At 45.7% G+C, this 27481-nt stretch overlaps 1 protein-coding gene across 2 annotated transcripts; it reads left to right on the plus strand.

The window, feature by feature from the left end:
- The first annotated feature begins 1106 nt into the window (after positions 1–1106).
- SERPINB5 (serpin family B member 5) lies at positions 1107–26524 on the plus strand. Of its 2 annotated transcripts, none has more exons than XM_070779161.1 (7): positions 1107–1221; positions 8895–9069; positions 10951–11088; positions 13412–13529; positions 16856–16998; positions 21666–21833; positions 23954–26524. In XM_070779161.1, the coding sequence occupies exons 2-7, from the start codon at positions 8902–8904 to the stop codon at positions 24344–24346; spliced, it is 1128 nt and encodes a 375-aa protein (XP_070635262.1). In that variant the 5' UTR covers positions 1107–1221; positions 8895–8901; the 3' UTR covers positions 24347–26524. The 2 variants fall into 2 exon arrangements, with proteins under 2 accessions (XP_070635262.1, XP_070635261.1); XM_070779160.1 differs by lacking the exon at positions 1107–1221 and adding an exon at positions 1412–1432.
- The last annotated feature ends 957 nt before the right edge of the window (positions 26525–27481 follow it).

The raw sequence follows: 27481 nt of genomic DNA on the forward strand, positions 1-27481 counted from the left end.
CACTTTGCCTAGGGTTTCTCAGACGATGAATGGTAAGATAGAGTCATTTTCCAAATTTATGATTTGACTCTTAAACCCACATTTCCCCACTACAGCTGAATGGTGTCATTTTCCAGGGGTAGCTGGCCAGCATCACTCTCTGATGACCTTGTTGCCTCTACTAGTTCCCCTGATGCCTGAAATTCTACTTTCAGAGTTCAACTCATTTAGTTTATGACTTTGACCTGGTTCATAATAAAACGCCCAGGGCGTGGGGAGAAGGGAAGCTATTAGTCACTCTTCGTCACTCTCATTCATATAGCCAACGAGCGTTAGTTGACTGCACGTCTATCAAGACCATACCAAGTGTTGGCATTACAAAAATGAATGAGGCTTGGTCCTTACTTCAAGATTCTCATAGTGAGATAGAGGAGATTGTACAATAAAATAGATGATTATGAGATAACGTGGCAAATGAACAGCAGAACATCAAATGAGCATAGCAGATAAGTAATTGGCTCAGATTTAGGTCCTTTCCTGAGAACAGATTCAGTTAGGAAGGGAGTAGCTCCCAGCAAAAAAAGGAGCTGCCTGAAAGCAAGAAAACTCTGGAAAACACAAAGAGATTTTCTAGCAAAGATGGGTAATCCTAATTGCCATATTTCATCGGGAGGCCCGTCAACAGTTTCTCCCAATCTGGTATTACATATTTTGCTGAGTAGAATGTATTCATAGATTCTTTTTTGTGTGTAATCACTTTTCTCTTTTCTGGCATCTAGCAGAATGAGCTATGGAGGTGAGAATACTTTCTGTGGCATCACCATATTTGAAGAGTATGAATTGTCAGAACCATCACATACTCCTTCTATTTTATGTAATATGTCACCTTCCGGCCCCACGTGGCCTACTAGGGGTGCCCTTCTGTGTGTATGCATGTTTTCAGCCTCAGGGAGGATCCACCGACAGTGTCGTCCTGCCTGAGCACGTTGGAGGCCTTCAGAAGCTGTGCAGACAACAGCAACTTCAGTCTGAATCATTCTTTTCAATCGTGGACAAGCTGCCAAGAGGCGGGAGCCAGAAGAGCAGGCGCAGAAGTGGGCGGGGCGGGGCCCGGTGGGCGTGGCCGCGGGCGAGTTCAGGTGAGTCGCTCCTGCCCAGCAGAGCTGCTCTCACGTCCAGGTCTGTCTGCACCTGGCTTTCCTTTTCCCGACCGTGCGTTTCCCTGGACCGCTGTAACTTCAGGTAAGCAAAGCGCAGGTAGCAGGGCTTGGTGGTGTCCCTGTTTTGGGCAAGTCTTAAAAGAATATAGCTCTTTGAGATGATTTGCGATGGTACAGAGTGGGCAGAACCGAGTCTTTCGCGGCTGGGCTGTCAGCTGCGCGTGGCCAGCAGCCCTGCAAGAGCAGCGTTTGCCGCGCCCGGTCCTTTGGGAGCCAGGCATGCCACGTACAAGGTCAGAATATGCAGGACTGGCACGGCCGGGAGGTTTTGGTGTAAATGGGGAGGGGAGCGGGCGGGAAAGAGTGATCTACGGGGGATTCTGAGGAGTTTTCAGCCCTGCTTTGGAGCTCAGTGTTTTGCGGCGCTGGTTCCAGAGACGGTGTGGCGCCCTAACCTGAGGACGCGGGGAAGCACAGGAGCGTCTGGCCGCCTTCCTGGCTGGCGCTGAGCGGTGAGGTTCAGACCTCGGAATCGCTTTTCTGCGCATTTTAAAGCATCCAGTTGCTGTCCGTTTATTTGCACCTGCGTTCTTCAGGGCTGGAAGTAGTCTCTCTCCCTATCTGGGTTTCAAGATACTTGAAGCGAATCACACATTTCCAGCGTGTGTTCTTGGGCGACTTTTCGAACAAGTTGGCTCATAGTTTCTTCCTCAGGGAAGCTACTGTGTTGATGGTTTTCTTTAAGCCTGTCACACTAAAGAGCGGTTAACAGGCCAGGCTGTTCAGGCTCAGATGAACAGAACTGGGGGCTCTGACACATCCTTCAGGTCCCCATCCCCTGTCTTGTGAGTCCCTCAGCGGATACAGGGCAGGACGAAGTGGAATCCAAGCCGTCAAACTCACAGCTCGTGGTCGTTTCCAGGTCACCATGAATTTTCTTTTCATTTTTTTGGCCACGCCCTTTGGCGTGTGGGATTTTCGTTTTCAGAGCAGGGATTGAACCCATGGCCCTTGTATTTGAAGTGCAGAGTCTTAACCACTGGACAGCCAGGGAAGTCCCACCAGGAATTTTCTTAACACCTCTGTCACCCCTACGTCACGGAAGAGGATTTGAACGGAACTGGGTGCATCCAAACCTTAGTCCCTTAGGTTTATGTAAGTGTCCTTAGGTATATGTAAGTATCCTTAGGTTTATGTAAGTATCCTTAGGTATATGTAAGTATCCTTAGGTTTATGTAAGTATCCTTAGGTTTATGTAAGTATCCTTAGGTTTATGTAAGTATCCTTAGGTATATGTAAGTATCCTTAGGTATATGTAAGTATCCTTAGGTTTATGTAAGTATCCTTAGGTATATGTAAGTATCCTTAGGTACATGTAAGTGTCCTTAGGTACATGTAAGTGTCCTTAGGTACATGTAAGTGTCCTTAGGTACATGTAAGTATCCTTAGGTACATGTAAGTGTCCTTAGGTTTATGTAAGTATCCTTAGGTACATGTAAGTGTCCTTAGGTTTATGTAAGTGTCCTTAGGTACATGTAAGTGTCCTTAGGTTTATGTAAGTGTCCTTAGGTACATGTAAGTGTCCTTAGGTTTATGTAAGTATCGTTAGGTACATGTAAGTGTCCTTAGGTACATGTAAGTATCCTTAGGTACATGTAAGTGTCCTTAGGTACATGTAAGTGTCCTTAGGTTTATGTAAGTGTCCTCAGGTCCATGTAAGTGTCCTCAGGTACCCGTAAGTGTTTGATGGCTCCTGGGTGGGCGTGGAGATGGAAGCTTGTCCGAGGAGAGGATTCTCCGTACGAGTTGGCAGGTTTATACGTTTGCTTCCTAGCACCTGAGTTCCGCAAACCAGTCCCTCTGGTTTGCGGGTTCAGCTTGAGGGTGTGAAGTCTCGGCAGTCTTGGTCATCCCGATGTGGCGAGTCTGGCTCTAGTTCATGGTTAGGCAGCAGACAGATGGCTCGGCGGTAAAGATCAGGCTTCTAAACAGGTGGGAGCAAATGTGATGGTTCAGGATATCTGCGAGAAGCAGAGGCTCCTCTCCATCAGAAATCAAGCGTTCGACCTTACCACTGAGAGTCACGTTGTTCTTTCCTGCTAACAAAGCGCTTTTCAGGTTACTTACTCATTTCATTCAGACTCACACTATTCTTTCACATGGAAGAAGCTGTGAGATCTCCTATTTTCTTCATCTGGCTCTGACTTTTTTCCTTGTGAGGTTGGAAAGCCAACAGCAGAGACCATGTTTTTATTTTTTATGTATTTTTTAGCCACACTGTGTGGCATATGGGATCTTAGTTCCCTGCCCAGGGATTGAACCTGTGTCCCTGCCTTGGGAGCTTGGAGTCTTAACCACTGGACCACCAGGGAAGTCCGGATACTGTGTTTCTAGACGTTCCATTATAGTTGTTGCAATAGGCAAAACTTCTCAAGGCGTTGCCTAAGGACTGTCTCCCCGAAAGAAGCTTTATCTCACCCAGATGGTCTACAGATGAAAAGTCTGGGGGAATATTGGCTTAGATGCATTAGAAGTGTTAGAAATCGTGCAGGGGCCGATGAGCAGCTGTGAGTCTGGAGAAGCGAGTTCCCTGCCTGGCCTCACACCCCAGTGCGCCAGTCTCTGTTCGTTCAGGACTCCTTTCACTGCCATCTCTGATGTGAGTCTGGAGAAGCGAGTTCCCTGCCTGGCCTCACACCCAGTGCGTGCGTCTCCATTCGTTCAGGACTCCTTTCACTGCGGTCTCTGAACTCTCAGTTCTCTCTGGTCCACCTGGGTGCATGGCTCATCCTCCTTGTTCTTCGGGAGCCCCCCTTTAGTGTGCCTTATCAGATGTCACTGTCTCCGAGGAGGCCTCGCTGAGATTTCCACTAGGAGTGCACTGTCTCGCCTAAGAGCTGCATGGTAACTTGTGCCCCCGGTCAAAACACCCATCACGCCTACAGACCTATCATGCCATTAGGCGTCAGCTCTTCGGAGGCGGACACCTGATTTGTTCATGTCTAGCACGGTGCTGACACACCCTGTTAGGTGCTCAGTTGATACTTATTAAATGAAAGCAGTGTAGTGTTGATAGTTTGCAACACTAACGGTAGAGAACAAGAGTTTCTTCCAGTAGGAAAATCAGGGGGGAAGTTTTGTTTTGATTAAAAAGAAAGAAATCATGTAAGTAAAAAAAAAAAGAAGAAGAAGAAAACATGTAAGTTATCTTGATGTCTCTAAAAGGGGAGTCCAAGACACGGAGGGTTTTCGGAACTCTAAAGGCTCCTGAGTAAGCAAATGTCAGCAAAGACACAGTTACTGAGAAGGAAGGTGATGGGCGTGGTTGGGAACCAGGAGCTCAGAAGTGAGTGCCGGGCCTGGTCTGACCACTCTCACTCCCTGCGTGGGAGGCCGGGGAGAATCGCTGTATCTCTGTGCCCCGCCCTTCCCTCACCTTTAAAATGAAGAGGTGGGGCCAGATTAAGTCTAAACCGGGATCTTGTCTGCCTTTAAACGTTTATGACTTTAGGACGTATTGCAAATAATAAAAACAAAACAGCCACTTTACAATGAAATTCTTAGAACGTTTTGTTGTTTACTGTATTTGCATTACTATTTTAACTTCTCTCTCAGTTTCTCTGATTAAATACAAATGTCTTTTAAACTTTTAAGTGACTAAAGATGTAGTGTCTTCCATGTTGAAACTGTAAATGAAATTCTCCTTACTTGTTCTAATCATTAGGTTTTCAAGAAAATGAAAGACATTATCTCTGTAATAATGGAATAACAGAATGAAGACTCTGCGGAGACTTTAGCACTCTGACCAGGTCACTCAATGTATAAATTTACCATGTAGAAATTGCTAATCTCTATTCCTGTATCCATAATTTTCTTTTTGGTTTGATGTTTTTATTTTTTTTTTAACTGGAGTATAATTGCTTTACAAAGTTGTATAAGTTTCTGCTGTGCATATCGCCTCCCTCTTGGGCCTCCCTCCCATCCCTCTCCCCCAATTCCAGCCCTCTGGATTCCTCAGAGCCCCTGGCTGAGCTCCCAGTGTGATTCAGCAGGTTCTTACCCTATCTATTTTACCCATGGTAGTGTGTTTGTGTTAAACTTAATCTCCCCGTTCATCCTGCCTGCCCCCCAATACCCTGCACCTTGTCCACACATTGGTTCTCTCTCTGTATCTCTACTCCCGCCTGGAACTAGACTGATTTGTACCAGATGAATCTAGATTTCATCATACATGATTTCACACACTTATGTTAATATACGATACTTGTTTTTCTCTTTCTGACTTACTTCACTCTGTATGACAGACTCTGGGTCCATCCACGTCTCTACAAATGATTCAGTTTTGTTCCTTTTTATGGCTGAGTAATATTCTATTGTATATATGTACCACATCTTCTTTACCCATTCATCTGTTGATAGACTTTTAAGTTGCTTCCATGTCCTGGCTATTGTATTAATAAATAGTGCTGCAACGGACATTGGCGTACATGTCTGTTTTTGAATTATGGTTTTCTCAGGGTATATGCCCAGTAATGTGATTGCTGGGCCATATGGTAGTTCTAATTTTTATAGCATTTGCTCTTGCAAAATGGTCTGCTTAGGAACCTGACCCATTTTCTTGTGCATACTTTGCTAAAGTTGCTGAGATTTGTTGAAATGCTTCAACTTGCAGCACAAGGAGGTAGCCATTGTCTGTGGCCAAACTCTTCCCTCGAGCCATCTCAGAACAGAAGGCTTCACAGTGCTTTTAGGCCACTTGGAGCTGATTACCAAGCAACTGATCAGATTTACCAGGCAACACTTGACTGATTACTTGTCTCTGTGGCCAACTTAGATGTTAAGTGAGTCCTGATTTACACTCTCCAACAGGGACTGAATCTAAGCCTTGGATCGCAACACAGTGCTAACTATGTTGTATAATTAACTGAGCTTAAAGCCACCATGACCTTGTATTCGCTTGGAGCCATTTGGATGAAATAGATCCCATAATGTTATAATGAGTGAATGAAAGATGCTTCAGTCCTCACCCTTTGGTCCACTCGTGGGATCCACATTTAGATGTTTGCAGTCAAACTTCCTCAGCAGATTACTCCAAGGCTTTAAACACACAAAAGACATCAAGCTTTAAAGTTTGTTATAAATGATGCAAAATTATTCAGATTTCTTCTCTTAGCTGGTTGGAAATACATGCCTGGAAGAACTACTTGCATAGTTGGTGTGTTTTCGTATTGTTATTTGTGTGGTTAGGGCTTCAGCTGTTTGAGAAGTTTGCAGGTATTTGGGTTTAGGTTTCTCTGCTGGGTGAAGAAATAGCTCATTTAGCCTTTTTCATTTGGCAGAGAAATAGCTCCTGTTGAATTTTAGTCACAGATAAGCTCAGTATTGTTGTTAAATCCACTGTTGGAAGAAGCCGGGCTTCTTGTCCTGAAAGTTTGGGATTCCCCAGACCCTGTAATCTCCCTGTGAGGGACGCGTGCTTCTGTGTGTCTCACTGCCCTCTGCCCTCCTCCTGGGGGTCCCCTTTCCCCGAGAGCTCACTCTCCTATCACGGCCCCCGCCTTCCCCAGAGGAGAGAGAGTAAGGTACTAGGCCTTAAAGAAATGTAAGGTCCCTGGCCTGACTTCAGGTTACTTTTTTTTTTTTTAACGTTTTTAATGTCTATTTTTATTTATTTATTTGGCTGCATTTGGTTTTACTTGCCACATGTGGGATCTAGATCCCTGACCAGAGACCGAACCCGGGCCCCCTGCATTGGGAGCTCGGAATCTTAGTCGCTGGATCACCAGGGAAGCCCCAGGTTACATTATCATAGGTTCATAATGGAAACGCTGAGGTCACTTGGCTGTACTTATCGGGCATGGGAGAAAGCAGTCACTGGAGAAGATCAGTGAGCATGAACGGGGCAACAGAAAAGTTTTTTTTTTTGCTAATAAACTTGTGACTGAGATTTATTATGATCTTTTAAAGTCTGTCCTACACACAAGCCACATGTCTCATAAAAGGGAGAATTCTGAAGAACTGTTTGAAGACTAGGGGCACGTTCCTTGATCTTAGTCTCTTGTCTTGGCATTTTGAAATTCTGTTCAGGGATAAGGTACAAAGTTGAGATCCTGTTCGTGCATTCGATTCTAATGCATTGGCTCCTGATTGACGGAAGTCCTCTGTCTCGAGTGGTGATGCTTCGTCTGAGGCCAGGGAGCACTTCCGACCCGAGGGCCTTCAGTGCCACGTTCGCTCTTGCTGTCTGAATACATGACTGCACAGTGCTTGAGTGCCTTGGGGGAATGCTTCAAACCTTGATCTGTGGGATGGTCATCCAGGGGTAATGATGCCCCCTACATGCTATCCTGGGGTCAGGCAGAGCGGAGGGTTCATGCAGCTCAGCTTGGCTTCTAGAAGGGACTATGCCCTGACCGCTGGATTTACCCAGGAGCCTTCAGGCTTCATCAGTCAGTATCTGCTGCACTAGGGCTAGAGGATAGGCAGGCCTTTCATTAGCACAGCAGTTGTCAGGCTTTAGCCTCCAGATCCCTTTACAAGCTTAAAAATAACTGAGAATCCCAAAGAGGTTTTTTTTCATGTTGCTTATATCTATTGATATTGTTAGAAATTAAAGCTGAAAAAATTCTGAAATATTTTAAAAACTCATTAACAATAATGGAACCATTACATAGTAACATGGATAACATACTTTTATGAAAAATAACTGTTTTCTAAAGTGAAGTCATACAAAGAGAAGCGTAACATCATTTTTCATTTCTGCAAATCTCTCTAACATTTGGCTTCATAGACAACTGAGCGACTAAACGACCACCACCACCACCATAGTCTCTGGAAAACTCCACTGTGTATTTGTAAGAGATTAAGAGTGAAAGGAAGATGATGTCTAAGTACTATTATGAAAGGAGTTTCAACCTCATGGACCCATTGAAAGGATCTTCGGGCTGCCAGGGGATCTGTAGGCTCCACCTGGAGAAGCTCTGCTTCAGAATAATGAGTTCTCAGGCAAGACCAGAGGAGACCCACTGCTGCTGTTTCCACTTTGGTTGTTATTTAGTCGCTCAGTCGTGTCCAACTCTTTCGGAGACCCCATGTAGCCCATCAGGCTCCTCTGTCCATGGGATTCTCCAGGCAAGAATACTGGAGTGGGTTGCCATTCCCCTCTACAGGGGATCTTCCCAACCCAGGAACTGAACCTGGGTCTGCTGCATTGCAGGGGGATTCTTTATGAGCCCTGGGCTCCATAGTTTTAGCTGAAGCTGCCCTCTTTCTCTTTAACTGGAATCACACAGAACTGCTGTGACTTGACTGTTTTTGAAATCTACAAAAAATTCAGTTTTATATGGTTTAACCTAAATCCTAATTGAAACAATATAGATAAATAAACTGATTTTCATCAGTGTTGACGACTGTCCTGACTCCATGCAGAGAAGAGGTGTCCCGACTGACCGTTAATCTAATTAGTCACACTAATCGCACTCCTGACAGTGGTCACTGTAGCCGAATGGGCCTGGATTCAGAGGTTCAGTGCAGAGCTGTCCAGGGAGAGGACCTCACATCTGGACACTCAGACCTCAGGACGTGCGGGCAGGAGTTGCATCACCACTGGCTTTAGATTTGCATTTACAGGAAGTTCTTGCCTCTCCTCTACCCTAGCCCGTGACTTTGACTAGGATTCTTACTGCGCTGCCGGATGCAGTTGAGGGCACTTGAAAGGTGCTTTAGAAATAACCTCTCCCTTGTCCTTTATTCCAGGCCCACAATGGAGGCCCTGCGACTGGCAAACTCGGCCTTTGCAGTTGACCTGTACAAACAGCTGTGTGAAAAGGAGCCGGCGGACAACATCCTCTTCTCTCCCATCTGTCTGTCCACCTCTCTGTCACTTGCTCAAGTCGGTGCCAAAGGGGACACAGCAGATGAAATTGGACAGGTAAGGCCCGCAGCTTGCCTCTGCTTTGAGTGGAAGAGAGTAATCAAGATGCACCGGTGGTGCCTGGGGAAAGGCAGTGAGGCTCTGTGGTCAGATTGGCTCAGGGCTGAGTATTTTGCCACTTCTAGCACTCTCTCAATTTACTTTTTAAATGTGAAAGCTCATTTATCTGGCCTGCCACCCACGTTTAGAACAGGCACTGTGTTGCGGGGGAGAACCCGGGGATTAACTAGACAATCAAAAGCATTTCCACTAACAAGTGGCCTTTGACAAGTCACATGACATCTTTCTACCTGTTAGAATGTAAGTGTCAATCAAAAGGATGTTCGTTAATGTTCCACTGCGAATGCCCCAACCAGGAAGAGTGATATCTAAACCCTCTGTCTTATGCACAGAATTTATTAAAGCATCATGCTGTATATTAAGATGCAGACTCCACTATATTCTACTCTATAGTATATTCTGCCCTATTCTATATCCTTACTGGATAGATAGAATGTACCCATGCTTATTTCAATGGAGAATTTACACTTGAAATTGAGTGGGACTTGAAAAGGACACTTCCTTTGTGGGGAGAGGAGCTTCATCTTTTCATCCCTCTTTCTCCCACCGCACCATCCCTACCCCATCTCCCTTTCCTCACACCTCACCTACCATTAGAGAAGAGATGGAAAAGAGCATTTCTGGTACTGCGCCTGCTATTGTTCTCCTACAGTGGGTGCTTGGGTTCTTAACTTTCTGGTCTGTTTGCCTGTCGATAGGCGTAACAGTAATGTACCACTTTGGACCAGCCAGTTTGACCCTGCAGGACTGAGGCTGTGTGACTCACGGGTGCAGTGTGCCCATAAGTGATGTCACCCGAGGTGTGGCATCAGGGCTCGGTTATTATGGGTCAGGATGTGGAGAGAAGCACCTTATCCTGATGTCATGTTTTGGGCACCATGGAGGTGAAAAGAGGCTGGGTTATTGGTTGGAACAAAAAAGTTACGAATAAAATAAAAGGTTTTAAGACTTCCAGAAAATAGCATCCTGATTTTAAGTGGCTTATTACTATAAAAATAATTATTAACATTTTGAATCCATATAATATTCTAGGTGTTTTACAGATAGTGTCTGTAATCCTCACGGCAATTTAGACAACTAGGCGTTGTCAGTCCATTTTGCAGAGCAGAGAGTGAAGTTCTGAAAGCTGGGCAAGACGTTTCTAGTAGGTACAGGCTGGGGTGAAAGGCCGGACTACTAAACCGTAGGCCACGGTTGGCACAGAGCTGCCTACCTTAAATGACGCCATCAGCCCATTTGGCACTAGTTAGGACACCGAAGGAACTCTGGAGACTCCTGTATCCTGGAATCTGATACTTGCCTAGTGATTGTCTCTTGGCATTAATTTCTCTCTTCTTTTCTCTGAATTGGGTAGAAATTTTAACCTACTTCCATCTTTTCCAAGTTTGGAAAAAAGCATAGAGGCATCATTCTGAAGAAGGGGCAAATTTTCTTTATAGTTAAATCGAGAGAAGAGTACCTTTATGCTGGTGTTTCTCAGCTGGGGACAGTCTGCACCTTCCCTCTCTCACCCTCTCAGGGACATTCAGCAGTGACCGGGGACACTTCTGTTGCCACAAGTGGAAGAAGGCATGCTCTGGCATCCAGGGTTCTGGGGTGCCATGGCACTGCCCCCTGCGCCCCTCCCCCTGGAATTATCCTGTCTGAACTGCCAGCAGCACTAAGGTTGAGCAGCCTTGCTCTCTGGGAACCACAGAGCACCGTGGTCTCTGTGTCAGATGGTCAGGCCCCGTCCCCAGGAGGCTGGCCATCGCCATGTGTCCTCCGCCACGGGAGCAGGCAGTGCTTCATGGGTGATGGGGATTTTTTTCTTCACAGGTCCTTCATTTTGAAAATGTCAAAGATGTGCCCTTTGGATTTCAAACAGTAACATCGGATGTCAACAAGCTGAGTTCCTTTTACTCCCTGAAATTAATCAAACGGCTCTACGTAGAAAAATCTCTGAATCTTTCTACAGTAAGTGGCTCAGTGGAATTAGCAAGATTCAGCTGTTTACCAGGGGTGACGTTTTCTCATGGTTAGACCAACGACTTTTTCTAGATGCTCATTTATGGTTTATTTAAAATAAATTAATCCCAGGGGAGAGGTTGAATACAGTGGGAATCAACTGCAGTTACATATTTTAACTTAAAACACAGAGGAGCCATGAGCTTCCTTTTTTCACTCTCAAACACCCACACACCCCACCCTTTCTCTTAGCTTCCTCACTGAGAGAGGTGGGAAATGGGGTTATTAACTCTCTAACAAATGCGTCTCTATAGATGTAAGACAGCCCGTGATTTAAACCTCTTTCTCCTTCAGCGTCAGGGCAGGTGACCTGGGAAGATTTCAACTTCTTTACCTTGCTTGTTCATGCACACAGTATTCTTCTGATGTTTCCCAAAGTCAGTAAGGAAAATAATAACTGTACGAAGTGACAGTTTTCGTCAGTCACAGACCATTTTGTTTGTTTTGCCAGGCTGGTCAGGTGGGTATCCAAGGCAGTGGTGGTAATTTTAGGAGTTTCTTGGAGGAATCATATAAAGACCACTGAAATGTCCTTAAATTTGATCCAGAGTGAATCATAATATTTTAAAAATCTTCACTTGAAACACGCAGCCAACTTCCTCAACTACAGAGATGCTCATTCTCTGCTTTAGTAATATCGAGTTCAGTTTGCGTTTGGATGGTCAGAATTTCAAGCTTTCCAAATCTAAAAGGTGGACTACCAGTTAAATATTTTGCCTTAGTTTTACTATCTTCAAATAAATGTTTGTATTCTGGCAAGGATCTTTTGGGGATGTAGATCACTAGATACTGTTGTGAGTTTGTTTTTGTTGCTTAAAGACACACACACACAGCCTTCTTCTTCCAAAATAACCTGGGGGAATTAAAGAAATATTGAGATGTGAGTTGGGGCCCAAGAATGAAAACATTTAAAAAACTCCCTAGGTGGTCCTTAAAGATACTTAAATGCATTTTGATGCTGGCGGTGAAGACAGTGGAGGCCCTTCCTCTTGCAAGGTCTCTGGAATGTTCTAAGCTCTGTCAGTAAATGGTAACTCAGTCCCAAGGTTGGGTTGCAGTGAAGAGAATCCAACTGGCTAAGGTTCTGACTGCTCTGAAAAAAATCCAGGGAGTCCTGTATTCAGAAGTAAAGTGACATGGCATTTAATCAATCTGTGTTTAGTTTGGTTGAACTTCCATTCAACATTTCGAATTATTTCAACCCAGGAGTTGCAAGCAACTTTTTAAGAGTGCTTTCCATTGCTTCTGCGGGTTGTATGTCATCTACAGATTTACTAGTAACAGTACAAACAGGTGTGGTCTGTGGAGGGCCAATCGCATCACAACTGCCTGGTGCTGAAAATGTGTATCCTCAGCTTTGGGTCACTTGAATCAAGATCAGCAGGGATGGATTTAGGCTTTTGCAGTTTTAACAAGCGTTATAGTTAGAAACATAATTAGAAACACTGCTCTGCTCTTTGCAGCACTCTTTCAGACTTTAATGTGCAGGTGAGTCCTCGGGGAATCTTGTTAAAACTCAGATTCTGATTCAGTAGGTCTGGGGGGGCCTGAGATTCTGCATTTTTCCTAAATATTTTTTGATTTATTTGGCTGCACTGGGTCTTAGTTGCTGCATATGCAGTCTAGTTCCCTGACCAGGGATCGAACCCGGGTCCTCTGCACTGGGCGCATGAAGTCTAGTTCCCTGACCAGGGATCGAACCCGGGTCCTCTGCACTGGGCGCATGAAGTCTAGTTCCCTGACCAGGGATCGAACCCGGATCCTCTGCACTGGGCGCATGGACCACCAGGGAAGCCCTGAGATTCTGCGTTTGTAACAAGGTCCAGGTGATGCTGCCCATCTTGGTCTTTGGACCAAGCATCTTCATAATCTTTATTTCAGTGTGGGTTAGAGTTTTCTTCTCATCGAGTTCTCTTTTCTGTGCATTTCTTCCATTCTAAAACATCATATATAAACGTACATTTTTGCGTTTCTGAAATTGGAATTCATATAATTGTGTGCCTTTAGCATAATTTTTCTTTTCTCCCCCAAAGAAAGAAATTGATGGAGGCATTTAATACTTGTATTGTCTTAGAATTGAACAAATGAAGCAATACAAAGAAAATTCATTGATTTTTCCTTGAAGTTTCAATTTATATTGTGTGACAGATTTTGAAAGGGCGTCCATAGTAATAGACATTTAGAAGTCCTTGTGCTAGAATTGTATAAGGGCACAGTGGTTTGACTACAGACTTTAAGGACTTTGTGATTTTATGAATTGGATGTTTTTTAGGAGTTCATCAGCTCCACCAAGAGACCCTATGCAAAAGAGATGGAGACCGTTGATTTCAAAGATAAATTGGAAGAAACGAAAGGTCAGATCAACAACTCAATTAAGGAACTCACAGATGGCAAGTATCCTTTACTTATTCTGCTATAAATCACTAAGTAAATAGACTGTGTCTTCTCATGGGTCTGCTAAGTATAAACTTGAACATCTGGAGGGTTCTTTGAATGTTTTCAGTACACGAGCCTAATTCTTGTGCACCAAGCCGTTTCAACCATGCGGGTTTCTGGGCGTCTCCTGCCTCAGGTCACGAGTTGGTGGAATTCCAGGGGAGCCTTGTCTTGCTCCCTGACAGGCTGCCACAAGCCTTCCTAGAGCCCCAGCTGTGCCTCTAACAAAGGACAGCTCGGGGCGGTTTCTGAGTCTGGTTATTTAATCAGGAAATGAAGGGCTTGGACTGCAAACTGATTATCCTCCAAGCTACTTTCAGCTCAGAATTCTACAAATTTATTAAGGAAAAAAGCTTGGAAAGGCCTTAGGTCGTCAAAAAGACGTGTCGGAAAAGTGGAACAAGACAGACCACCACGGTGGAACCTGTCTCAAACCTCTATCCCGGTCGACAGCCCAGGTCCTGGGTCTCTAGCAGCACAGCTCCTGCCTCTTGCTCAGCACTTCCCTGAGGCCTCTCCTTTTCCTAGCTCCTCCCTCCACGAAAATTCTCTGTGAGTTGCCTTCCTTGCTAAGAAGGAATTGGAGCTCAGATGAATTTGGGTGCAAATCGGTGTTCTCGTCCTCGCTGCCCCAGGACACAAGGAGAGATCTGGGGGGACACAGAGCCTCGCGGGCTTTTCGGGTGCTTTGTGCTCCCCGGAATCTGGGGAGGGACGTGTTTCCGTAGCAGAGACCCAAGGCCGTGAGGTGGCCCCCTGGGCACTCTGACTCAGGAGTGACAGAGCCGCGGCTGTAACCACAGGCTCAGCCTGGGGAGGACGTGGGCTGGGAGTCATTCAAGCCTAGATTTAAACCCAGACACTGCCATTATCAATGGAGGGATTTGGATTGGAGTCTGAGTTTACTGTACAGTGGGGCATGTGTTGTCTATGTGTGTGCTGAGTCACTTCAGCTGTGTCCGACTCTTGTTGATACGGACTTGTTATTTAGTTGCTAAGTTGTGTCTGACTCTTTTGCGACCCATGAACTGTAGCCTGCCAGAACTGTAGCTTCTATCCCTGGGATTTTCCAGACAAGAATACTGGAGTAGGTTGCCATTTTCTCCTCCAGGGGACCTTTCCAACCCAGGGATCAAACCCACGTCTCCTGCATCTGTAGGTGGGTTGCTGACCACTGAGTCATCTGGGAAGCCCATAGTATGCCCACACACAAATGTGTACATTGATACATATTTGTTATTGAAATGAACTTTCTTTGACTTTGTATATAAAGAAAGATCTGGTCTAGGAAATACCAGGTTCAGTTCAGTTCAGTCACTCAGTCGTGTCCGACTCTTTGCGACCCCATGAATCGCAGCATGCCAAGCCTCCCTGTCCATCACCAACTCCCGGAGTTCACTCAGATTCACGTCCATCGAGTCAGTGATGCCATCCAGCCATCTCATCCTCTGTCGTCCCCTTCTCCTCCTGCCCCCAATCCCTCCCAGCATCAGAGTCTTTTCCAATGAGTCAACTCTTCGCATGAGGTGGCCAAAGTACTGGAGGTTTAGCTTTAGCATCAGTCCTTTCAAAGAAATCCCAGGGCTGATCTCCTTCAGAATGGACTAGTTGGATCTCCTTGCAGTCCAAGGAACTCTCAAAAGTCTTCTCCAACACTACAGTTCAAAAGCATCAATTCTTTGGTGCTCAGCTTTCTTCACAGTCCAACTCTCACATCCACCAGGTTAGGCACAATTTTAAAATGCATACCTGAAGAAGAGCTCCCATTTACATTAATGTGTAACAGTTTTGGTTTTAAAATTGTTAACAAGTTGAATTTCTCTCCAGCAGCCTCCATTTTAAAATCTTCAGAAGTTTGCATTTTTTACAGGACAAGGTAGTTAAGTGAAAAAACTTCTGAATTTGAAATCAGAAGCTTGATGTTTAAGTTAATGCACTTGACCACTACATTTGGGCTTCCTGGTGGCTTAGTCAGTAAAGAATCTGCCTGCAGTGCAGGAAACCCTGGTTCGATCTCTGGGTTAGGAAGATCCGCTAGAGAAGGAAACAGCTCCTCATTCCAGTATTCTTTCCTGGGAAATCCCATGGACAGAGGGGGAGTCTGGTGGGCTACGGTCCATGGGATCGTGAAGAGTCGGACATGCCTGAGTGACTAACACACACGCACACACACACACACACACACCACCATTAACTAGCTCCCTCCTTCTTCAGTGATGCTGTTACGTAGTCAGCCCATCACCTAGAACTGGCAGGATGGGCTACAAAATTTGCAGGTTCCAGTGCAAAACGAAAACACAGGGCCTTTGGTTAAAAACTGCGTTGAGAATTTGAAGATGGCGACGAAACTCGTGCAGGTCCCTGCACAACTGGCCACAGCCTGGGAAGGGGGTCTGAGCCGTGGTGAGAAGATCTAAGAGATTAGGCAAAGAAGAATCTTTTGCAAAAACATTAATGCTATTCAAAAGCAAAGACTTTATTAAGGGTTTGTCACCATTGAACTGTTTCGTCTGTTGAGGGTTTGAGCTCCATGGTGGTTGCAGTTGTCATGGAGCCGATGGTGGTGATTACAGCTGACCTGGATGCAGACACGCTGGCAACAGGGCAATTTGAGGGGGAGGGGTGGGAGCTCCGGGGTAAAGAGGAGAGCTTTGTCCAGGCATCGAACGTGCTTGGCCGCTGAGTGAACCTGCAGAGCCACACGGCCTCTCTGAGCCTCAGTGTCCTCATCTGTGAAATGGGGGTGATGACCTTTGCCCTCCAGGATCATCGTGAGGGAAGTGAGATGGGACTCGGGACAGTACTGAGTGCAGGGCTGGGTAGAAAATAAGGTTTCTGGCATTTTTTTTTTCCCCATGAGCACAGGCTTTGGCATCACAAAGAACTGGCTTTGAATCCTGAATTCCCCATTGCTCATGCATCGTCTTGGGCAAGGGACTTAACAGGGAGCCTCAGCTTCCTCATCTGTAAAGGGGGGAGATGTGCAGGGCACCGTGCCTGAGTGTCCGGCATGACCTTCCTCGGCGCGGTAGAGATGCCACGGCGGTGGCTTTCCTCCTTCCTCCCCTGCTCCCTGTCACCCTCCTCCCCAGGTCTCTTGGAAAGGCTGGGTGTGGCGGGATGGAAGGAGAGAAGGGATCCTTTTGAAACGAGATGGGCTGGGCTGCCGAGCCACATTACAGGTGTGGCTCTAGCCAGTGAGTGGACTTGCACGCGGACATCAGAGGTGGTTTGGGAGAATAACCCTGTGCAATTTGTGGTTTCCTAAAATTGTTTGCAGGCCACTTTGAGAACATTTTAGCTGACAACAGTGTGAATGACCAGACCAAAATCCTTGTGGTTAATGCTGCCTACTTTGTTGGAAAGTGGATGAAGAAATTTCCTGAGTCAGAAACCAAAGAATGCCCTTTCAGAATCAACCAGGTACGTGGGCTGCATGCAGCAGACAGGGTCCCAGCTGTAGGTCTGAAAAAAATCACAGCCACGCAAGGGACCCTGGGAATTCACTCCAATGAGGACAGTTAAGGCACAAAAGGTTATCTTTTCCCAAGACAACAGCCAGGGGGTAAGTGTAGAAAAAACTCCATAATCCAGAGACTCTCATTCTTTTTCTGGGATGTCCTTAGGGTCTGAGTAAGATTTTACTGAGCTTATAATACAGTGTGTGGTTAGTCTCTCAGTTGTGACCAACTCTTTTGTGACCCCATGGACTGTAGCCCACCAGGCTCCTCTGTCCATGGGATTCTCCAGGCAAGAATACTGGAGTGGGTTTTCATTCCCTTCTCCAGGGGATCTTCCTGACCCAGGGATCGATCTCAGGTCTCCTGCATGGCAGGCAGATTCTTTACCATCTGAGCCACCAGGGAAGTCCTTATAACATAGTGGTTAAATCTAAATCACCAACTAGAAAATAGCTACAGATATTCGGGGCCATTAATAAGAAAGGAAAAGAAAAGAAACACACTAAATCCCAACGTCAGAGGTCTTTGTATCATCACGAAACATAACCATTTGGGAATCTTATTCCAGGTTAATAAACTCCTCTGTGATCTCACTTCTCATCGGTTAGCCGTAAAGTACATGGTTTGATATTTTAATTTAGAAAGCGCTTTGAGGTGCTTGCTGACCGTGAAGGAGAAAGCATATCTTACTCATCTCCAGGGCTAGGAGTCATTATGGAGAAGAATTACAAACCTGCATTGTAGGGAAGTATAGTTTTAATACTACTGAGTGAATAAGAAGTCATAGACCTGAGACTGGAAAACTGATTGTTTCGTTATGAGGTGGGAGACGGTGGGCCTCTGGGCTGGGTGCCTGGTGTTTGTCACGTGGAGTAAAACTGAGCTTTTGTTCTCCCCCAGACACTCCCAAGGACAAAGGTGGTGGCAAAAGCTGAGCTCTGCTACAGCAGAGATACGATGCCCACTCCTGAGGCCGAGGAAGTCTTCCCTGTCTGCACGTGTGCAGGGAGGCTTCTTGGGGGTCGAATAGGGAGGGGCCCTCACCCCATAATAAGTGTGGACACACACCCATAGACCTCTGCGGTGGGATCTGTTTTAGAAGAAAAGTTGTGCATGCATCTTGGGGAGGGTCCATGGCCCAGTCAGGTGTGAAGAAAGAAACAAGGTAATTGGCCAAAGGTAAACAAAGATGGGGGGACTGTCGCGCGTGACTGACTGGCGTCACCTCCTCACCGCGCGCTCCTCACTCAGGACGTCTCCGGGGGGGGTCTCTGCCCGGCTTCTGACTCGCCGCACGTCCCTCCTTGGAGAGGCGGCCGGTGCCCTCTCTCTCCGGGTGTGCATCTCCGCTCTGCTTCTGCGGTAGATAGACAGACCGTTGTCCTGTTTGCTCACCATGCGTTGCAGTGCGTCTCTAATAATAAACTTTGTACCTGTTCTTATAGTTTTTGCCTCCCTGAAACAGTCTTGCTTTCAAACAGGGGCAAGAGCCAGGCCTACGTTTCTTCCAGCCTCGAGCCCCTGGTGGTCTAGTGGCGAGGACTCTTGGTTTTCAGCTGGGTTACCCAGGTTTAATTCCTGGGCAGGGAACTAAGCTCTCTCTTCAGGACCGCTCACTGCTCTCCTTCTGAGATCAGGTAGAGGACCTGGGAAACTCCAGAAATGTATAGGACGGTGTGATTTGGTTTTGTTCGATGGAATCTGGCTTGTGATAAGAACACAGGTTCAGAACTGTCTGTCGGTCAGCGATGTAGTGGAAGGAAGCTCATTTACCCCGGAGCCCTGTGATCGACTCCAGTTTTCAGGTGTCTCCTAGAGCCTACAGCTGCTGCTGTTTAGTCGCTCAGTCGTCCGACTCTTTGCGACCCCGTGGACTGCAGTGCCCCAGGCTTCCCTGTCCTTCACCATCTCCTGGAGTTTGCTCAAACTCATGTCCATTGAGTTGATGTTGCTAATGGTGCTTCTCATACCAGCTGCAGGGCCAGCCCAGAAAGTCATCAGAATCCTGCAATAGTGAGTGAGTTCACCATGAACTCTTGTGCTGCTCAGGCTCAGGTCTGTGTTTTCACATTTGTTAATGAGTGTTTTACAGAGGTGGGTAGAATGTGTGCAGTTCCTTTATTCTGATTATTAAATCATAAAGCTTGGTCAGATCAACATCCTGGAGTCTTGGACTCTAGAAAGAGAATTAATAGGGATTTAAAATGCCATTGATCTCTCAGAGGTTCATCAAATAAAACACCATTCAAGGCTGCGTGGGGCTACACCCTGCTTTTCAAGGCACAGGTTGTTATGTTTCCTGTGAGGTGCTTCTGTCAGCTCCCAAACTTTCGGGCGATGCTACTAAAACTTTTCCCGTGTCCTTTGGTCTCATGTCTTTTAAGGGCTAGACTGAATTGATGCAGTGATATTATTAAAAGTTTAGTATAATACCTCTTCTGACAAAGGTGCACACACACACACACACACACACACGCTGTATTTTCTGGGATGGTCGTTACTTAGTCTTATTTTCAGAGACATGTCTTAATTTATATTTTAGAAAGAGGGATTATTGTTTCCACAGTCAGTGCTGAAAAATGAAATGGATGACAGTTTTTGGTGATCACAGTTTTTGTGAATTCAGAAACTATTAGTAATCTAAACTAATGGAGATTTTTAGACAAATGGAAGAATTACCAGTTAATTCCAAAAGTAGTATTTTTTAAAAAACCGTAATTTTTTTTTGGTTATATATAGAGGCAAAGTCTTCAATTATTTAATAATAGCCGAATGTTTAGTGAGCAGTTCTTCCGTGCTGGGATATGCCAAGGTGTAAGATGTGGTTCCTGCTCTGACTGTCTTCATGATGGGGCGGGGGCTGCTGCGTGCACACACATTTCTTTTCTGCAGTATCTCCTCCTTTTGGCTGCACACGCCGCTACTTAGCTAGTTCGGTCGTCCTGGGTCTTTGGTGCTGCCCTCGGGCTTTCTCCGGGTGCACAGTCTCCTCACTGCGGGCTCCTCTCCGTGGAGCACAGGCTCTGGGCCCTCGGGCTCCAGTAGCTGCAGTGCAGGGACTCAGGAGTTCACAGGCTGTAGAGCATGGGCACAGGAGATGCAGTGTGAGGGCTTAGTTGCTCCACGGTATGTGGGATCTTCCTGGGCCAGGGATCAAACCCGTGTCCTCTACGTTGGCAGATGGATTGTTATCCACCAGGGAAGTCTTACACACATATTTCTAACACTGTGACAAGTGTTAAAATGGGTATATATAGAAACAGTAAAACAAGTAAGGTCTAGTTTGCTTGAAAATAGCTCCGGGTAAGGGTTTAGCTCACTGTTGAAGACGCCAGATAAGAACTTCACTGTTCTCTAGTTTGCTTGAAAATAGCTCCGGGTAAGGTTGAGCTCACTGTTGAAGACGCCAGATAAGAACTTCACTGTTCTATTATTTCTGCAGACTTGATGTTTGAAATTTCTCCCCAGAGAGATTCAGAAAACAGGCAAATATTGCGTGAGAGGTATAAACCCAGACAATAAGTTGCACTAAATTACTATCAGTCTTTACTCCCTAGTATGAATTAATTTTTCTTTAGAAAATGAGTCACCTCTGTGGCAGAGACACAAGGTCAGATATTAATGGGGACACAGAGAAAAAGGGCCTGGGATGCTGCCTGGAGAGAAGGACTGTGTGATAGGAGCTATAAAGGATTTTGAGATAATTTTATTTGTAATCATTCTTAATTTTTAAAATTAGGAAATATTTCAAGTGTACAGTAAATTATGGAGGATAATATAACAAGCACCAATGAACCAACAACCACCTTTGTAAAATCTTTATATTTTGCCTCATTTCAGATATTTTAAAGGAAAAGCGTAGCCAGAGTTGCCCTGTCCTGTGTAGCCCCCTCCCCTCCCCTCAGCAGCTCCCCACTCCCGCCTCCCACCTTCCCCCAGAGGGATGGCCATCCTGAGACCTCCAGTTCCCTCATGCTGCTGACAGAGAAACTGAGACCCAGGGAGGTTGCAGTGACTCACTGAATGTCACGGCATCTGTTTATGTCACATGTGAGACCAAAACCCGAGGTCCTCATGTCTAATCAGATCGGAGCAAGAAGAGGGGATGGGGAGGGGTGATGAAAACCACAGGCAGACAGAGGAGTAGGTGAGCGTGGTTTTGCTCTGCTCTATGTTGCCTCCTCCATAACAGGCATTTCATGAGGAAAAGCTGTGTAAATGGATATGCGGGTTTGCGCTGGAATCAACTTTCAAGTGAGCTCCCCCAGCAATGCTTAAAAGATCTTGTAATTACAGGCATCTGTAAAGCCCAAGTTAATGTTTGCTTGTGTTTCCAGTCATTCCATCTTATTTTTAAAGTTTTATATTTGCAAATACAGTATTATATTATGTATAGTTCCTGTAGTTATTAAGGACATGAATAACTTCTCAGCGGAAGTCATAAACTCTTGACAGGACCGTCTCTGTCAGTGTGGATCCCCCTGTGGCCGCTTTAAGCCATAACGACTTGAAGCTATATTAGGAACAAATTTATGTGCTCTGTGTGTGTATATATATACACATTGTGTGTGTGTGTGCGCGTGTGTGTGTGTGAAAAGCAGGCAGAGCAAATTTCTTCTCCTTTTACAGACAGACACCAAACCAGTGCAGATGATGAATATGGAGGCCACGTTCTGTATGGGCCACATCGATGGTGTCAACTGTAAGATCATAGAGCTTCCCTTTCAGAACAAGCACCTGAGCATGCTCATCCTGCTACCCAAGGACGTGGAGGATGGGCCCACGGGCCTGGAGCAGGTGAGGAGGGCGGCAGGATGCAGCACGCAGGCGCACTGGCGCCAGGAGACGCGTGGGCGGCCTTGTGGGGCTGCGGGAGGGCACCCGGTAACCTTGCCCAATGGTCTCCAGTGGTTTCAGGGTTCTTTGGGGGGTTTTCTCCTCAATATTAAAACAGCTAATATTTATTTGGTACTTACAATGTGCCAGGAACTGTAAGTTCACACACGCACTGGTCATCTAATTCTCACGGCAGTCGCAGGAGTTAGAAACTGTTACCCTGAGTACTGAGTTTACCAGGGGACGCAGGCACAGAGGGCTAGGTACATGGTACAAACCCGTGTGGGGGACATAGAATCGGAATGTGAGCCCAGGAGATTGGAATCTGCTCTTAACGTTCTGAACTCCAGGCTGTGCTGCGCTCTGCTTAGTCACTCAGTCGTGTCCGACTCTCTATGACCCCATAGACCAGGCTCACCAGGCTCCTCTGTCCATGGGATTCTCCAGGCAAGAAGACTGGAGTGGGTTGTCATGTTCTTCTCCAGCGGATCACCTCCTCCCAGGGATCGAACCCAGGTCTCCCGCATTGCTGGCGGATTCTTCACCAGCTGAGCCCCGAGTAGTGCCTCTTTGAGGAACCTAGGATTCACTTCTATTTCGGGCTGCTCAGTTACTCCCTGACTCGGCGGATGGGCCAGCTTGGTCTCAGCCTCCCTGCTACTTTGGTTCTCATTATGTTTTATCTGTTACTGTATGAACTGAATCATAATTCCTGTCTCCATTTTCCTTCTGTTTATTCTTCTCTCTCCTTTTTATAGCCCACCAGGTTCCTCTCTCCATGGGATTTCTTAGGCAAGAATATTAGAGTGGGCTGCCATTTTCTTCTCCAGGGGCTCTTCCTGACCCAGGGATTGAACTGGCATCTCTTGCATCTCCTGCATTGGCAGGCAGGTTCTTTAACCACTGCACCACCTGGGAAGCTTTGGTCTTAATAATTTGTCTTAAATGAAACAGTATCCGTGAAGAATACTTATCATAGATTAGCAAGAGAGTCCAATGGTTCCCTCCCCCATTAGAAATAAAGCTGGTGATCAGTTTGTGACCTTGTCATCTCCCTGATTTTTATAGGTTTCATATGAGTAACTTCAGTGCAGATTGCCTCATGTAGTAACAGTCAAGATATTATTCTCTGTTGTACATGCATTTCTCCTCTAGCCAGTGCAGAGATTGGAAGGGCAAGGAGCAATTTAAGATTTGCTCAATGAAGAATTTTATGACTAAATCATTTTATGCATCATTGCATATCTCTCATTTTAAAAATTGGAGAAGGCAATAGCACCCCACTCCAGTACTCTTGCCTGGAAAATCCCATGGACGGAGGAGCCTGGTAGGCTGCAGTTCATGGGGTCGCAAAGGGTCCGACACGACTGAGCTACTTCACTTCAACTTTCCACTTTCATGCATTGGAGAAGGAAATGGCAACCCACTCCAGTGTTCTTGCCTGGAGAATCCCAGGGACAGGGGAGCCTGGTGGGCTGCCGTCTATGGGGTTGCACAGAGTCGGACACGACTGAAGTGACTTAGCAGCAGCAGCAGCATTTTAAAAATAACCAACTGAAATGGATGCATTCATCACCTATGGTCTTAAAGAATGACCCTAGACAGTTCAAATTCTCATTTTAAAAAGGGTAACTTTAGCTTTAGTTTATTAAATTTGATGCTATGCCTAGGGCACGAATATTCTAGGTTTCCTAGTGGAGGAATTAAAATAAGCTTTCCGTAAATACAATGCATAAACAGTTTTCTAATTTTATATTTATTTCACCATTATCCATGCATCATCATAAACCATGGATTCATCCCTATAGATCTCCTCTATAGTTAAAAGAAATGCTCTCATAAATTTCAGAGCGAAGGGACCATTGTCATAAGGTGTATGGGAGAATGATGGTGGGTGGCTTGGTGGCCATTTTTAAGAGAACCTCATCACATACCAAAACTTCAGAGTCGGTTCTGTCTTTGATGGACCATCTGTACTACTTCCAAATCAGGCCCTCAGTGACACTGTATGCTTTTAATAGAGCAGAATCTTTTACAGTTGGAAATAAAAAAAATAATTTCCTCTGCTTTTTGTCCCTCAGGTTGAAAAACAACTCAACTCAGAGACGCTCCTGCAGTGGACAAATCCCAGCATGATGGCCAATGCCAAAGTCAAACTCTCCATTCCAAAATTTAAGGTGGAAAAGATGATTGATCCCAAGGCTAGTCTGGAAAACTTAGGGCTGAAAAACATCTTTAATGAGGATACCTCTGATTTCTCTGGGATGTCAGAGACGAAGGGAGTGGCCCTCTCAAATGTCATTCACAGAGTGTCCTTAGAAATAACTGAAGATGGTGGGGATTCCATAGAGGTGCCAGGGTCACGGATCCTGCAACACAAGGATGAGTTCAATGCTGACCACCCCTTTATTTATATCATCAGGCACAACAAAACTCGAAACATCGTTTTCTTTGGCAAGTTCTGTTCTCCTTAAGTGGCAGAGCCCGGGTTAAGTCCCACCCAACTTCTCTGCTGACTCTGCATCTAGACAATTATTTTCTAAACACAATAAATTGTTAATACTGCTGGGTCAGGAAGCCACTGGTACTTACCCTAATAGACCCTTTTTCCAATCCTTTTTTTTTTTTAAATTTTCCCTCCCACTCCCTTAGAAGATGGTGCTTTAAGGAATCACCTTAGAGAAAAAAATTCGTGTTCATTATTTGTCAGACAATCCAGGGTTATTGGCAGGAACACAGTCTTTCTCAAAGAAAATTCCTCTAAGGAGGATCTAGAGGATTTTTATTACCAAAGCTTAGCCTTCCCTCTCTGGGATGCAGAATGTTCTAACATCCTCTTTTTCCTGGGACATGGGCGCTGCAAAGCTTTCCTGGCATGAATGAGGCTTGGGGACAGTACATCCACAGCTCCGTATGCTGAACAAAAGGGACCAATTTTTCCTTCGAAGTCTGACTTTGGGGGGATTTTAGAAAGACAATATGTTGCATATACTGTATGCTATGGAATTCCACTGACAGAAACTGGAACAGCACCCTATAAATCAACACCTTAATATGTCTGCCATAGAATGTAAAATACTGGCACAGAGCAAAGACACTAGGCTGCCCAAAATACCAGGTTTTGCTGCCAAATGAGCATGTCTCCTGCTTACGAAAAGACTTTGTTTTCGGGACTTGGTGGAATTTTGGCGAGTTGGACCTGTGGTAACCAAGGGCAGCGCCTCGGTGGGAAGTTCAGGTCTCAGTAAAAGTTCGCCGTAGAACAGCACGGTGGGCTACGTAGAGTTCCCGGTGCTGTGCAGCAGGTCCCGTCACTTGTCTGTTTTATACACATTATCCACAGTGTACATGTGTCAGTTCTAATCTCCTAATTCCTCCCACCCCAGCCCTTCCCCGCTTGGTATCCACTAGTTAACAATACCATATCCTATATTTGAAAGTTGCTAAGAGGGTAGATCTTAAAAGTTCTCACCACACACATGCAAAGTTGTAAGTGGGTGAGGTGATCGATACGTTAACTCACTTTACTGCAGTGGCCATTTCGTAGTATATTAGAAATATTCAATCATTACATTGTACTCCTTGCTATGCTATGCTATGCTAAGTTGCTTCAGTTGTGTCGGACTCTGTGCGACCCCATAGATAGCAGCCCACCAGGCTCCCCCGTCCCTGGGATTCTCCAGGCAAGAACACTGGAGTGGTTTGCCATTTCCTTCTCCAATGCATGAAAGTGAAAAGTGAAAGTGAAGTCGCTCAGTCATGCCCGACTCCTAGCGACCGCATGGACTGCAGCCTATGAGGCTCCTCCGTCCATGGGATTTTCCAGGCAAGAGTACTGGAGTGGGGTGCCACTGCCTTCTCCGATTGTACTCCTTAAACTGGTACAATGATTTATATCAAGTATATCTCAATAAAGGTCAACAACAACAGCAACGAAAAGATGTAACAGGTTGCTGCAGAATAAATAATTTAAGCTAACTTAAAAAAAAAGCACTTTCACTTTTGATAGAACGCCCACCTGTTGCTGGGTTGGCAAGAGACCACTGGCAGGAAATTCAAGCTTGTGGATGTCTGACCACCAGGGACTTAAATGCACCCGAACTCTCACAGTAGGCAGTAAAAGAATGCTCCGGGTGTTGAAGGGACTTGCGTCATTGCTGTGATTTAGTGGGACAGGGGGAGGAGCTTAATGCTGTTGGGCGGGCAACTGAAAATGCTCCTGCTGCCTCGGTGCGTATGTTTCTCGGCGTCTACTGGTTCAGTTACTGTGGATAGCTAGTTGGTAACGCACAATAATAGTATGTTTTTAAAGATGTTTCTGAGAAGTTACCCGTGTCACAAGTTCAAGTGTTAATTCACTGCAGAAAGAGGGCGGCTGGAAGGTTTGCATTCGAAAGGACGGCAGAACTCCTTCACCACCCTTCCAACCCCCACCGGCTTTGTTGTAAATAGGTTCAACTTTCTTTTTGCTCTGAAGGCTCAGTATTGAATTCCTTTTATGCTGTTGAAAATCAAGTATTATTGAATTACAAGACTTGCTTTTTCCCATGAAAGTTGGATTTTCTATTTTGAAATAGAACCAAGCCAACCACTGACAAAATGTTTTTTTGCGGGGAGGATTGATGTAGAATAAACAGAAATGAGAATAATGACTGCCCCTACTTCTGGTCTTCCTTCCTTCCTGCACACCAGCTCTTGCTTCCTCCTTCTATCCCCTGTCATCCTGGGAGGAAAGGACCAGGGAAATGGCAGGTTAACTTCCAACTACATAAAAGAGTTTGATGAAACCAGGGCCTTGTAGGAGGCTGTGGAACTCCCCTCCAGCCTTTCCCACCTTGGGCTCTGCCTCCAAATGTAGTTTTATCGGGTAAGCTGTGTATGCCTAAAATGTTTTCTTATTAAGTACTCTTCCCGTCCCCCGTGTCATGCACATTGTTTTAAACCAATTACCGTGTCTCTGAACCTAATATTCAACACAGCCCTTTTCCTGTCCCTGCAGAGTGCTCAAATAGAACATGTCTCCTCTTGCAATAAACGCTGAGTGCAAAAATGGACAAATGCCCCACGTTCTCAAAAGGAAAAGACCATTTGGGCAGGATTTCTGGGGGTGGCCAAAGTCGGGTTTTAGCACTCTTGGCTCATTGTCCCTCTTCTGTAGACTGTGAGAAGGGAAGTGGGGGATGACCTTGAAACATGCTTCAGGAGTATTTAGAGGAGGGGAGAGATCAGTGCTCCTTCAAGCCAAGTAAGTGTTCAGGGAACTTAACGCTTCTCCTTTAGGGTTAACTCTTGCCGGGGAAAGGCTCATCCGGTGACCGCAGTGCCGTACGCAGAGCTGCGTGGTGATGGCTGTGTATAAGAACAGAGCATCCACAGGGACTTCCCTGGCAGTTCAGTGGCTACAGCTCCAGAGTTACACTGCTGGGGCCGTGGATTCGATTCCTGGCTGGAGAACTAACAGCCTACACAGCCGAAAAATAGAAAAAAAATAGCATGAGTGTGTTTACACACATGCATCCCTGGGGATGAAATGACTGAGCCATAGATTATTCAGGGGTTCAGCTTCAGGGGATGCTGCCAAATGGTTTTCCAATGTGTTCTACCAGTGC

This window comes from Bos indicus, chromosome 24 (genome assembly GCF_029378745.1).
Source record: "Bos indicus isolate NIAB-ARS_2022 breed Sahiwal x Tharparkar chromosome 24, NIAB-ARS_B.indTharparkar_mat_pri_1.0, whole genome shotgun sequence".
In the NCBI taxonomy this organism is placed as follows: domain Eukaryota; kingdom Metazoa; phylum Chordata; class Mammalia; order Artiodactyla; family Bovidae; genus Bos; species Bos indicus.